Consider the following 15,568-nt stretch of genomic DNA (forward strand, 5'->3'; position numbering starts at 1 on the left):
AAAAGGTACTGCAGCAATTATGAGAGAAGTCAAAAAGCCTTGTGAGTTGAGAGAAGTTAATAAATGTTGAGGTTAATTTTTTTATAAAAAAAAAGCAAAAAATTAGAAAATTAGTATTAGCATATTGGAACTCCCACAAGCCTTGGGGGTTAAAAATCCCCTTTTGCTTAATATATAGTATAGATAGATATAAATAGATAGATAGATATAATAAGAATTTATATTTGTTTTAGATATTTTTTTTTAATATACAAATTATGTTTTTTAAGATTTTTTATAAAAATAATTTAACAATCTTATCACTAACCATAGTGTATGGAAGAAGTTGAAAATGGTGTAACAATAGGCATGAGAGAAGTCAAAAAGACTTGTGGGCTGGGAGAAGTTAATAAATGCTGAGTTTTTTTTTTAAATAAAAAAAATAAAAAAATTAAGATTGAAATATTGGAACTCCCACAAGGATCGTGGGTTGTAAACTCCATTTTCCTTATGTGATATATAGATAGATATTATTTTAAAATTTAATATTTTAATAATAATGGTATGTGTTAGACTTTTCAAGAAAATTTTTTTGTACTTATCTTTAATGCATTAAAGTTTTATTATGAGAGTGTTTTGACTAAATCCCCCTTTTATCTTAAGGTATGAGGAATTAACAAAAAATAAAATAAAAATTTGTCAATTAATAATTGATTGGTTGAAAGTAGAGACATTATAGGCACCTAATAATTTTTTAAAAAATTATAATTCAGTACAAATAAAAAAAATACACATCAATGATAAATTTTATAAATAATAATAATCAAAACTTTAAATTTTATATTGTTTAAATATTAATAATTGTATAAATCTTATAAATATTAATATTAAAACTTTAAATTTCAAGTTATTAAATTTTATAAATCTTATAAATATAAGTTATTAAAACTCTAAGTTATTAAATTTAATAAATATTAATAATTAAAACGTTAAATTTTACGAAAAACAATACTAGTTTTTTAATGTATCTTATATATTGTTTGCGTGATTTGTAATTTTCAGTCTCATGTCAACGTCAAATTGAGATATTTTATAAATTTATAATGTATGTTTTTTTTTGGTGAAAATTAGGAAATATTGTATTTTTATATTCAATTAAAGATTTGTATATATTATGTTGTACATATTTTATTTATGAAACATATTAAAAGTAAATGCTACATTGCACATAAAAATATTTAACTTCCATTACATTATACTCATAATATATATGTATATTATTATAAAAAATATAAATTATAATATATATATAATTTATATATATATTATTATTAAAAAATATAAATTATATAATATATATATATATTTTTTTAATTTGCACACATTGCCTCTGCCTCGGCCGCTAGTATTAATAATTAAAACTTTAAATTTTTTCATAAATTTATAATTATTTTATAAAATTATCACTAGATTATAAATTTTTCATAATTTTTCCTGGCTGACAGCCACTGCATTTATGTGAAATGATATGTGGAGCCGACCAACTTTGGTATTGGTCTAGCATGCAAAAACACATCACTTTAAAATAGCCTACCTTTTGTACCATTACCCAACAATAAAATTTCAAGGTTACCATCAATCTTTTTTTAAATTAAGCGTTTGTTTGGCATATTATATAAAAGATAAAAAGTCAAAAAATTATTAAAAAAATTAAAAAATTATCACTATTTAACAAAAAGTATCAAAAAAAAGTACAAGTCAAAATTGTTCTCTCCACTACAAGCTCACGTATGGGTCCGTGGGGTACTTTTCATATATCTTATAAAAAAATTAGATATATATATTCATTGAACTGGAATATACTATTAGGCCCGTGGAAGCCCACAACGGGTCCAGTTTCAATAATCTGAACCGCGTAATGTGTAAAACACGTCGAGTACTATATTCTTATAAAAAATAACGTTGATCGGATATTGATAGCTATGTGATCAAATCAGATTTTTGTCAGTAGTTTATTTTTCATTGTCCATTTTTTTTCATACAAAACTGATTTGATCACATAGTTATAGATATTCGATTAACGTGATTGTTTATAAAAATATATTATTCGACGAGTACTACACATTGAACGGTTCAGATTATCGAAACAGGATCCGTGGCAGGTCTCCATTGACCCACTAGTACCCTCCAATCCGATGAAGGACTAGAGGGAAGCCTCATCCTATACATATTATATATCTTGTGAAGGCGCCATCTCATTTTAAAGCAATCTATACTGCACTACTCAACCGTCACTGTTAGTAGCATAGGGCATAGGGGTAATACGATAATTTTGCTATTTTATACAATATTTTAATATACATTTAATCGTAAAAAGTCAAAAAATTACCCAAAAAAAATTATCTTTTTTTCCTCTACTTTTTTAATAAAAAAAATCAAAAAGTACACTTATATAGTTCATCACAAACAATCCCTAAGTATATATATTAAGGTTATTGAAACATTCTTTTCTAAATTTTATTTTTGGCTCTATTCATTATTTTTTTATTGTTTTAATTTTTTTGATGTACATTTATAATTTAATTACACAACGACAGACTACCAAAAAAAAAAAAAAAAATTTAAAAAATAAATGGTAAGAGAATTCTTGATTCAATAGTGGAGATTAAATTAATGGCTAAGTACTTTGGATTACTAGCACTACTACTATTCTAATCTTGATCGTATAAACCTTCAAAATGTTTTGTTTAGGATGATTATGAAACTTGTTTACTACTAAAGCATCAATTGTTTTTTTATTTTATTTTATTCTTTATACCTAAATGTCATTTAATTATAAATTTTGAAAGCCCTCCATTAATCTTTTATTCTCAAATATCACGTGAAACAAAAAGAAACTTAAAATATAACATAATATTTTAAATTTGACTATACTTTTTGTTAGTACTACAAATGAACGGCCAAATAGTCCTTAAAATTGGGTTAATTTTTAAATCGAGCCTTATTTGAAACCCGTTTTTAAGGAGTTTTTTAGTGAATTTTTGTCTTATTCGAATTTTACAATTAATATTATTTTTCAATGTAAAAAAAACCTTTTAGCCTCTGTTTGGGAAGAAGTTTTTGGGGCTTTTTTAGTCACAAAAAATAAAGTAGACTTTTTAGTCTAATAAAATAAAACATCACATCCAACTCATAATTATTACTTTATTTCTCTCACAAAAAATTTAAAAAAATCAAAAAAGCCAAAAATCCTTCCTAAATCAAGTTTTTTACCCCATGCTAAACTAGCCAAACAAGCTAAAAAGCCGAAAAGCCGAAAACCTACTCCCTAAACAACACCTTAGAGACTTCAAAAGCCCACTAAAAGAGCTGCTTAAGAGTTGCCTTCATGGGTCAAGCCTTCCCAGCGCAAGTGAGTAATTGGAATAATGGTCCATGACCCAAATAACTTATTGAAATTTATTTTGGCCTAAAAAAACAAAAATGCCAAGCACTCCGTATTTTTATAAAAAAAAATACTTAAAATTTAAATATATCATATAAGAAAAATCTACATTATTCACCTTTAAAGAGGTGCACAATAATGTAAAAATGTATCAATTTTTATGATGAAAATTATGAATACTTGGTTATATTCGACTAGATCGATTAGAAAGTTTTAAAAAAATGTACTAAAGAGAGAAAAAAAAAAAAAAAAAAACCTAGATTTTTTTGACTTTCTTTTGGTTTTTTTTATGGACCTAATTTTTTTTTTACACAATTTAAAAAATATATATTCTAACGTCAAAAAAATAAAATAACTTTTTTATGATGATGTCAAACTTTTTTTTTTTTTTTAGTGAATCCTGATGCCAAACTTACCCTTGACTTTCTCACACAAAAGATAGTTTCAAATGTTGTGCCGGCAACACAACAGTGCAAAATTAGGATTTCTGCAGTAATTGCGACCGAAATTGAAAGAGAGATTAAAATCACTGGGTAGAAATGTAAATATGCATAAAATAAAGGTCCCAACAAAGGGGCTATGATAAATTTAGGGGACAAAGAGTAAAAAATGTCAAAACAAATAACTACCTTTCTTTCCCTCTGTTTGTCTCTCTCTCTCTCTCTCTCTCTCTCTATTTTTTTCCTCAGTTTAGTTAGAGAACTTGACTTTTGTAGGTTAAAAAGTTACAAAGATTTATTTTGATAATTAAGACGAAAAAGGTCGATTTATTAGCTTATTTGAATTATATTATCTCTTTATTTATTTTTTTACACTTTTTTCTTTAAAAAAAAAAAACTATTCCAAAATAAGCCAAACCATTCCTTTTTTTGAGCCGTTTACCAGCTTAATTTTGGCAAAGTAGTGTAAAGCATATCAGATTTGATCTATAAACATGTACATAAACATATGTATATTTGGATTGAATGAAAAAAAAAGTAGTGAAGATATGACCCACCAAAGAGGCCCATAGCTTTGGACAATTGCAATCTATGCTTTGAACAACACCTGTTTGACAAAAATGGCCAAAGAACACCACCATCTGCAACATCACCAACTGGGTCTCTGTCTCTCTCCTCATTTCCCTTCCTTAACCCCACTCCTACTACTATCCTCTTTTCTCTCTCTAGAATTTCCATTTCCATTTCCATTTCCATTTCAATTTCCCTCTCTTGTGTTTCTTCTCTGTCCATGGACAAGCAGCAGCTGTCACTGGCCAAGTGTTCGCGGCAGCGATACAATGAATGGTTTGTTCATCATATCTTTTATGTCTTTTGGGTTCTGATTTAGTTCAATTTTAGAATTTCTTTTTCTTTTTGGTTTAATGGGTATTGTTTTTTGTAAGATGGCCTGTGGATGCTTCATTGATTCAGTTATTGGTTATTTTTGGCCATCTAGCAGTTTTGGCTCATCTCCTTGATGGGTATTTGAAATATTCTCCTTGGGCTCTGTACTTTGTACTTGACCTGTTTTTTATTGCTTAGCAGGCCAGGTGTGTTTTTTTTCTTTTTTTCTTTTGGGGGGCTTTAAGTTTATAATTAATTTTTCTTTGTTCTTTTGGGGATTTCTTAGTTATTTCTCTGTGGGGATGAGGGGAGGAGAAGATAAGAGTCTGGATTTAGTGTCATTCACGCATGTCTATACACAGAAATGAAAATCTATTGAATTTTGATAAGGTCTTGAAGCCAGGTAGCTAAAACTTTGGCATTAACTCGCTTCCGTCCATGGTGCAAAGCCACTTAAAGCTTTAATTTATTCTTTTTCTTCTTCTTCTTCTTCTTGCCACTTAAAGCTGTTTTCACATCAGCTAATGAATAGCATTTTTGTAGCAGAACTATAATGGAATCTTAAAGATGGCCATTCTCTTGAATGTAACTTCATCACTAACTTGTTGGAAGATCGTGAACAATCACATTGTTCTTTTGTGCATATTTTCATATCAGTTGGAATTTTGTGTTGTTTGCTTTTAAAACTATACATGTAACGTGAGATGGATTCGCTCCACTTGACTGGGCACAAGTTTTAGTTTGGTTTTGTAATTTTAAAAATGTTTAAAGCATGAATATTTTATACTTCTAGTTGGTGATATTACTTGTCTCCAAGAGCCACTTCCTTTCCGATCTTGAATTTGCTTGTCCATTGTTGTACAAATTCTATTATTTGTTTTGATGTTAACTGGCTGTTCATCCCTTTGCAGGATATTCCGGGATGTTCCTAGCGATATTACCATAGAAGTGAGCGGTGGAATGTTTGCCTTACATAAAGTAAGTTTCACCATTCTAAAAGATGAATTTATTCTTCCACAATGGGACAATTGATGAATATCAACAAATTGCATTTCTATAATTCCAATGTTTTTGTTCTTTCTCAGCATATGAAGGGAGTCTTATGATGTCTACAAATGGCCCACCTGTATCTTTTGTCACTGTGGTGATGTCCTCATATCGGATCAACAATACCTGCACCTACCTACTCCCACACCCAAAATATTTGAAAAAAGGATGTTTATGGCTTCTGTGCTCCACTTATTTGCCACATGAAACTATTTTCTTGTTGATTGTGGATCCGGTTCTTGGTTCTGTTCATGGACCTAATGGGATTATGAATGTGAAAAAACAAACAGCTTGAATAATTCGGTTTTAGGAATTACTGGGTGAAGTAGCGTGAAATGTGAATACAATGGAAAGAATAAAATCAAGTGGTAGAACAAAGGATCATGTAATGTAACTAGAACTGACTGAAGTCGAGGAGTCACTGAATGAGTAGTGGTTGGAGGAAATGCCACTGAATGAGTAGTAGCTGGTTTAAGTAGATTTGATTCTTTTGATGGATTTTTTTTGGGGGTTCAAAATAATAGTGTTTAAGCATGTTGTGATATGGTTGCCACTTATTTCTAACTGATTTATTTATGCAATTTAGTGGAGTGGTATATTCTTAGTTTGATAATAACTTCTAATTATCTTAATTTTACATCCAGTTCCCCCTTGTTTCTCGGAGCGGGCATATCAGAAGGTTGGTAGCAGAAAACAGAGATTCTGATAATTCAAGGATAGAGCTTCTTAACCTACCCGGGGGAGCTGAATCGTTTGAGCTTGCTGCCAAATTTTGCTATGGTGTCAACTTTGAGATCACATCTGCAAATGTTGCTCAGCTATGTTGTGTGTCCGATTACCTAGAGATGACTGAGGAGTTTTCAAAAAATAATCTAAGTTCTCGCGCTGAAGAATATATCGACAGTATTGTCTGCAAGAACCTTGAAATGTGTGTTGAGGTGTTGCAACAATGTGAAAATCTACTCCCTCTTGCTGATGAGCTAAATATAGTCAACCGATGCATTGATTCAATAGCCTCCAAAGCTTGTGTAGAGCAAATTGCTTCAAGCTTTTCACGCCTAGAATATAGCAGCTCAGGAAGACTTCACATGAATCGCCAGGCCAAATGCGATGGAGACTGGTGGATTGAAGATCTCTCTGTTCTCCGGATTGACTTGTATCAAAAAGTCATATCGGCTATGAAATGCCGTGGGGTGAGGCCTGAGAGTATAGGGGCATCGCTCATGAATTATGCCCAAAAAGAGTTGACGAAGAAATCCAGCTTATGGAATCCATCTAGCCAGCCAAAAGTTGATGTGGTTGCTGGTTCAAATGTGCATGAAAGACTTGTAGTGGAGACAATTGTCAGCCTTTTGCCCATTGAGAAACTTGCAATTCCCATCAGTTTTCTATTCGGGCTTTTACGAAGCGCTGTGATGCTTGATTGCATGGTTTCTTCTAGGCTTGATCTTGAAAGGCGAATTGGGTCCCAGTTAGATATAGCTAGTCTTGATGATCTTTTGATACCCTCCTTCCGCCATGCTGGTGATACTTTATTTGATGTTGACACTGTCCATAGAATCTTGGTTAATTTCTCTCAGCAAGATGATAGTGAAGATGATATGGAAGATGCCTCAGTCTTTGAATCCGATAGTCCTCATTCACCTTCTCAATCTGCATTGTTCAAAGTTTCAAAACTAGTGGACAATTACCTTTCTGAAATTGCCCCTGATGCAAACCTCAAGCTCAACAAGTTCATAGCAATTGCAGAAACCTTGCCGGCTCATGCACGTACTATTCATGATGGGTTGTATCGAGCAATTGATATTTATCTCAAAGTACGTACTTATATATTTTCCTTCATGTTTTGTTTTTGCCCTTTTCTATTTAATGACTTGCATAATCATCTTCAGGTCCCATAACTATAGCAAGTATAAAAAACTCCGGAAAAGTAAAAAATGAAAGATATTAGTTGATTCTTTAGAATCCTTTTATTAGCTTACTCAACAAAGCAGCATTTTAGATCTGAATATTGATGAGCATGTTTTTTTGCTTGATTTATTTTGGATGCATATGGCAGGCTCATCAGAGTTTATCAGATCAAGACAAGAAAAAGCTCAGCAAATTGATTGACTTTCAAAAGCTCTCCCAAGAAGCTGGTGCACATGCGGCTCAAAATGAACGGCTTCCTCTCCAGTCAATAGTTCAGGTGCTTTATTTTGAGCAGTTAAGGCTCCGAAATGCAATGGTCTGCTCTTACCCGGAGGATGACCACAAGCCAATGCACCAGTCATGGCGGATCAGCAGTGGTGCACTCAGTGCTTCAATGTCTCCCCGGGACAACTATGCATCACTGAGGCGTGAAAACCGAGAGCTAAAACTTGAGCTTGCTCGATTAAGGATGAGACTAAATGATCTAGAGAAAGAGCATGTTTGCATGAAGAGGGATATGGAAAAGTCTAATTCTCATAAATTCATGAGCTCTTTTTCTAAGAAGATTGGCAAGCTGAACTTTTTTGGTCATAGTTCTTCAAGGGAGTCGAGTTCTCCCTCAAAGCATTCACAAAGAACGGATTCAAAGATAATTGAAAGAACATGAACAAGCATATTACTTGGATTTGTTTGACTGCTTTTGTTGGGTAACTACAAGTAATGTTCCCGGTGACCTTTCTATGTTCTTCATTTTTGTTTCATTTCTTTTCAAATTCTCTTCCTCCCACCCTGTATACGAGTTGTGGTGCTTTGTATTAGCAATGGAAAGGAGCTTCTTCTTCTTCTTCTTCTTCTTTTTTTTTTCCAATTGGAAGTGATGATTTTGGTGATTACAACTTTGGTGTAATTTTTAGAAGATTCTGTAATGTAAACATGCGACATACCCTCATATATAGTAATTTACTGATGTAAATTCATGTCAAATATTTGACTCTGATTTTCGTATCTATTCATGTTATTGTGATGACTTATTTTCTCTTTTAGGGGAATCCTTGATAATTTCCTTGATGTTATCAAATTATACAATTTGGGGCTGAACCCAGTTATATTACTTGCATTTTGAACTTTTCAAATCATTCCTCATTCTGCTAATTTTTCAACTAATATCCAAACAATCCATGAAATGCCTGTATTATGTTTTGTTTGGAATTTTTCTTATATGCTTAAGCCATGACAATAGATGATTCTGCTCTGTCTTAACAGTCCTGTGGCCTTCCCCATTTCACTTTCATTTATTGGATCTCTTTTCAAGATACCTATCGCTTGTTACGAATTGATACACCACGAAACACAAACAGGAATAAAACAAGAATCTAAATCATGCACACAATATGCACAAAGATTTTTTTCATGGTTCACCGCAGAATAGGGTTACGCCACGGTTTTTCACTATGATCTGAAAGAATTATAATACAATACAAAGAGATATTGCACTTTATCAACAGATACGTAGTAATAGGGCTATAGGAAAAAGCTGTGAAATACCAAAAATATCCTCATCAGGATCCACGGTTGAGGGACTAGTGTTTAGTACATATGAGTATCCGCACTACCCATGTTGCCTCTTTGTATGCATAATGAATCCTCAGTTAGGTCATGATTCCAGATTGTTGTCTGTGCCAAATATTTCCAGTATGATCTGGAGGTCTTAATTTTCTATATCCATGCAGCTGAAGTTGTCAAAATCTCTCACACAAATTCAAAACTTGCTTGAAATCTTTTGAAGGACTGTCGTTGTTAAATAAGAGTAACAGTAGAACCATTTTGGTTGTTTCCATCACATTACATTGGTATGTGATAAAATCTATCCAGTGATATTGGCATTCCTCTTAATCTTATAGCTATCTCACTGACAATTACAACACAAAATATATAGTTCTTTAAGGGGACAGAGTGGAATTGTGTATTTATAAATGATCCAAGTACAAAACCACACAGTAACAAAACAAAATGAAGCACAGAGATGGTTGGTTTGTTGACAAGCCCAACTCTCCTCTATCTCACCAATCAACCCCACATCTAATTAGATATACTTACTCAAACTGACTCTCCAACCTCACCTGTTCCAAATAGGCTAGGTTACATTCTGGAGAAAAATGAAAATTTTCCATCCAAAATTAACCTAAAATTAGTTTCAAATTTATTAGCATTTCACTGCATGATTGTTTGATTCTAAAAACTCTCTTCATACATTTTCTCTGCCAGTACATGAGTTGTAGATGAAGACATACATATTCTTTTTCAGTACATGAGTCATAGATGAAGATCATTTCTTATAATCTCATAAGCTGAAAAAATTGCTGAGTCCCAACATTCTGAGCAGAAACTAAAAATCTTGACAAATAAATACACCTGTTGGGATAATTATGGCATGCTTATGCGATCACTGTCTAATGAAGAGCCTGAACAACTAACATTGTGTTAAGGTTTGTGAATTTGTGGAATGCTAACAAGATTCATCAGATTGATAAGCGCAAAAATTCTGCTGACTCTCCACTTCTTGATGTGATTGGGGAGGCAAATTTTACCCTAAGATCGTGGGACTTAGGAACACTGTCCATCTTCCTTAGGCAAGGTTTCACACAATTATTTTTGGGCAGTGCTGCAGAGGTGCTGCTACTTCTGCGATGATATTCTTTTTGGCGAAACGATCTAGTCCCAACTGTTGATTGTGTGGAATTTTCATGTTTGAATTCTTGGCTTGTACTACTTCTGATTTCACTGTAGGATTGTTGAATGTGACTCTCATCTGGATCTTCTTCCTCAGGGCTCACCCCGTTCCATGACATGCATTGAAACGGTCCCCTAATGCATTGGTACTGGTTTTTGTTGTGTTTTGGTGTCGATCTAGCTCCTGACTTGCTTTGAGTCAAGGCTTGTTGTTTATTAGCATGACGATGATCATGATCATGATCATGATTCTTTGGAGACTGGTCTTGCTTTGGAGGAGGCTTGTTGTTGTTGTTGTTGTTGTTGTTGTATTGCTCTCTGGCTTTTAACAAGCGATGGATTGTGCGATTAGGGACGATGTAGAAAACTCTCCCAGGAAACAGAACTGACTCAGGCCGAACCACAATCCATGGAAACTCAAACACGTCAGGCCGAGCAACGCAGTGCCTCGGGTTCCTCCTCATGACTTCAGCTGCAGTTATTGGTTCTCTGTGAATCTCCACGTGCCTACCGGGATGGACCAATTTCAACACACCTTCCTCTCTTGTTGTAGCTTTCATCATCGGTTTCTTTCAAAAATAAACGAAAAAATGCAGTTGAAGGGGAGGTTATACAAGTCTGTCCACCCCCCTTCTTATGGTGTTTTTTCTCATAGATTTCGACAAAAAATTGGCGGGGAAACTGATGGAGGATCTTTGGAGAATATGAGAGCCTTTGTCCTAGGAATTGTTGTGATTGGGTAAGCCAGTTTTAAAAAAAATACAAGATAGGTCGGGACCTTCTGTCTTTTATGGTGGTGCATCTGGTTAAGCTAAAGTAATTTATTGTTGGTCCTGTAGGAGATTTTTGTTGTTATATTTGTCCTCAATTATGATTCTTTAACACTTGACTGTTTGAAGTACAATTTGAATTACTCTCATTTCCATTCCAAAATATCCACATACATTGTTTATCATATTTGAAAGAAAATAAATGAAATAGATTAGACAAAAAAAAAAAAAAGGAAAAAGAAAGAGAAGAGAAGAGAAGAGAAGGTGGAATATGTACTTAGGTCTCGTTTGGGAACATGTTAGTTTAGTAACTTTTTGGCTATTTGATTAAAAAATGAACTAAAAAAAACTAATATGTTTGGGATGATTTTTTGACTTTTTACGAAAAGATGTGCAAAAAGTAGAGAGAAAAGAAAATCTTTGGTTGCGTTTGGTAAAGTTTTGTAAATATAATTTGAGAGTATGAGTTGTATTTTGAGTTTGTGAGTTGTGAAATTATGATTTGAGTGTAGAAAATTTGTTTGGTTATGATTTTTGTTGAATAGAGTGTGAAATTGAGTTTTGAAAGTTTGATTTGACATGTGAAGTAAGAAAATTTGTTTGGTTATGAGTTTTAGACAGAGTTTTCAAAACTTAATTCAAATTGTTATAACTCATAACAAAACACACTACTTTCACACTATTGAAAATTCTGATCAACACTCATAACCAAACTCTTTTTAAAGTTCAATTAAAAAAAATTATTATTAACAGAAAATAACATTAATCAATTTTTTAATTGAAAATAATACAAAGGAAATAATTTTTTTTTCAAAATAAATATTCAAAAAATTTAAATCATAAATATTTAAATAATCTAAAAAATCTAATAAGTAAAAAATTAAAATAAATATTCAAAAAATTTAAATCGTAAAAATTAAAATAATTTAAATATTCAAAAATTTTAAATAATTTAAAATGCTAATATTTTAAATTTAAAAACAACTCTACACTCAAATCGTAACCAAACACATAAAACAAAACTCAATTGAGAAATTATTTTTAAAACTCATAACCAAACACATAACTCGAAACTCCATATTACTTTCACAACTCTACACTCAAATCGTAACCAAATACATAACAAAAAAATTAAAATATTTAAAAATATTTTTATAAAATAGAGTTTGAATTTATTTTTATAAAATATTTTAAAATTTAAAAAATTAAAATCGTAATATTTTGAAATTAAAATATTTAAAAATATTCAAAAAATTAAAAAATTAAAAAAATCATAACATATTTAAATATTTAAATATTTTAAAAATTAAAATATTGATTTGAATTAAGTTTTGAAAAGAGTTTTGAATTATGTATTTGATTATGAGTTTTGAAAAGTAATAATTATATTTTGAATTGAATTTTGAGTAATGAGTGTAGAATTATGATTTGAAAGCTCAAAACAAACAATACACTCAAATCAATGGGTGAAACTATAATTTGAAACCCTAACCAATCGGAGTCTTTGACTTTTTGGTATTAATTATTGACTTTTTGATTTTTTTAATGACTTTTTAACTTTTTGATTAAAAAAGTCACTTGCCAAACGGAACCTTTAATTTAATTATACTTTCTTTTCTTTTTGGTGGCACAAGATGAACTTAATTATTTTCATCCACATAGGTGAAAATTTTGAAAGGAAAAAAAGAAAAAGAAAAAGAAAAAAAAGTAGTGTATGTAATTCAAAACAAATTTTAGATCAGTGTTAAGTTAGGATAATGAAGTCGATAACAAATTACAACTGGCAAGGTGGTCAAGTCAAACTACCCTCTAATCTAATGGATTGAACAAGAAGTTTTACTAATGACGAAAAAAAGAAGATAGTAAGTAATTTGACAAGACCAATTGCATTTATCTTAACAATGAATGAGCTGTGCTAGTAGCTGTAGTAGTTGGGCAGATTAGAAATTAGCTACCCATGTAGCCCAACCATTCATGCATCTACTTGTAAAACAATTTTTATCAATTTACGATAATTTGATTTTGTCATTTGATGCATTAGCATGAAAAATTCTAAAATAAACTGATAGAAGAAGTGTTATCCAGAGAGAGAGAGAGAAATAAAAGAACTTTTTGAAGATTGTTTGCATTGGATGCCATTTTCTAAAAGAGATGAGCTTGTAAGGCCATCTCCAACTGTATATCAAATCCATCAATAAATTTAAATTTGATAAAAAGTAGTTTCTTTTTTTTATCCAACGGTTTCACCAAATACGTATCAAATCTTGAATATAAAAAATGTTTCACCAAATTGAGAACGTCTGGGACATTTTAGCATTTCACTGTTCAAAACCGTTGTTTTTGAGCACCGGACGACCTACCAGACTACCGGCTGGATGTCCACTAGGTCATCCGCTTAATTGATTTGCAATTCCCCCGTAAGTTGAATAACTTTTAGATAAGTCCTGATAAACTTCCTATTCTTTCTTTCTTGTAAATATATGTGAATAAACCGTCATGGCATTAGTGTATTGCATTATATGCCAAATGTCAGTTCAACTCAATGTCTCTTTTTGGGTCATCAAATCAAATTTTGTTTGTTGTAGATGACGCAACAGATAAAAAGATTCAAATCATACTTTAGGTGATAGAATCCGAAACGAGGAACCTTGTGGGTAAATCACGTGCTTCACGCTTCACGAACTAAGAACACCCAGCAATGATACCACAGTATGAGTATCACCCACACTAGTCACAGTGCAAAAGCTTGATCGTTATTCTAATGGGAGAGAGTTAGAGAGAGAGTATGAAAAAAATCATTCGTTATTAGATTCATCCCACATCCCATATACCGTATTAGATATATAGGCTGACCATCTAACAATCTATCCATATCAGTTGATAAGATATGATAGATATAGATATTGATAGTGGGTTATCCAAATAGAATATATGATAATTCAAATTCAAATTCAAATTATATGGATGACATAAATGGGTCATGGGTTATGCCACATGGGCACCCAAATCCGGGTCTAATACCTGACCCAATTTTCAACATCTCCTACTCGCACATGAGTTGGCGTGACACTGCCACATCTCCATCTCAATCTCCCCAAATATTGAACAATCTCATACTAGCCAATGAACCGTACGATCGCTGAGAACACCTGCAAGTGAGAGCTCTATACTAGAAACTCAACATGAGCCAGCATTGAGACATCAACCCAAGAAGAATAGAAATAATGGCTCATGTACCCACACCCATCTAGCTATATCGGTCCAAAACATCTCTAATCCCTCAGAGAGCATGTTTGACCCTCTTAGGTCCCGCATTATATTCACACCTAATCAGCATCCCATACAGAGCGATGTGAGTTGTCGACAGTGAATATAGAGCAGAGATGTAGAACTAGATGATCTTCCCTTCATCCTCATATCATTTAAATCGAAATTGACCACTTTCCTAGTAATGTTCCTTAAAGTCGAATCATACATGACCGTAGGCAACATGTCAAAGTAGTCGAACATCAACTTCTCATCTTATGACATAGTCAAAGGTCACAAAAGACACAAAGTGAAGTCATTGAAAAAAAAATGACTTTTAGGACTCACACGGTGAGGAAGTAGGGATCTATTCTCTCACCTCGCTAACGGGTCGATAAGCACATGCAGTACAAATGCATGCTATAGTGGAGTAACTCTTCCAAAGAGTGATGTTAAACTCATACACCATACAGATCTTAGTCTAGTCGCTCTTAAGCACACAAGTTGCTTCCTAGTGTCTAACTCGAATTCTCTATTTGCTCGCCTCCTAGGCATCAAATGAGATCTCGCATTTGGCTATCCATAACAGGCACATCATGGAAAAGTGGGTACTCTCATATCCATGGTCGGTCTCTAACAAGACCTCATATTGGCTTCAACCAAGGCGACATAGCTAATGGATAATTTTAGCCTTTCTCTTGGCTCCAGATACAATAAGCCACTAGTCTCATCCTTGCTCGCTACTTAGTGTTAAGGGCGATTGCTCGTGTGAGCGAGCCAATCTTGCCTGCTAACATCAACTTTATTTATTTTGTGTGTACTAATTCACAAACCATTGCAAAAAGTAGTAAACATAAATGTGTAATAGAAAAAAATATGAATACTAATGGCATAAATATTCCTCAAAAAAATAAGAGTTCAACTGAATACACATATATCACCACTTACGTAGTCCTAAAGCCCTAACATGAGTAAGATAAACATCTCTAGCAGTGGGCTTAGTCAAAGGGTCCGCAACCATGCGACTTGTAGGGATGTGCTCCAGGATCACTTCTTTCTGCACCACAATGTCTCTGATAAAGTTGAACCTTACATCAATGTGTTTGGTTCTCCCG

At 32.5% G+C, this 15,568-nt stretch overlaps 1 protein-coding gene across 2 annotated transcripts; it reads left to right on the forward strand.

Moving 5' to 3' along the window:
* The first annotated feature begins 4,038 nt into the window (after positions 1-4,038).
* LOC114322888 (Phototropic-responsive NPH3 family protein) lies at positions 4,039-8,691 on the forward strand. Of its 2 annotated transcripts, none has more exons than XM_028270333.2 (4): positions 4,039-4,710; positions 5,661-5,727; positions 6,441-7,613; positions 7,856-8,691. In XM_028270333.2, exons 1-4 carry the CDS (start codon positions 4,655-4,657, stop codon positions 8,372-8,374), a joined length of 1,815 nt encoding a protein of 604 aa, XP_028126134.2. In that variant the 5' UTR covers positions 4,039-4,654; the 3' UTR covers positions 8,375-8,691. The 2 variants fall into 2 exon arrangements, with proteins under 2 accessions (XP_028126134.2, XP_028126135.2); XM_028270334.2 differs by lacking the exon at positions 4,039-4,710 and adding an exon at positions 4,982-5,152.
* The last annotated feature ends 6,877 nt before the right edge of the window (positions 8,692-15,568 follow it).

This window comes from Camellia sinensis, chromosome 14 (genome assembly GCF_055761805.1).
Source record: "Camellia sinensis isolate YWXY chromosome 14, ASM5576180v1, whole genome shotgun sequence".
In the NCBI taxonomy this organism is placed as follows: domain Eukaryota; kingdom Viridiplantae; phylum Streptophyta; class Magnoliopsida; order Ericales; family Theaceae; genus Camellia; species Camellia sinensis.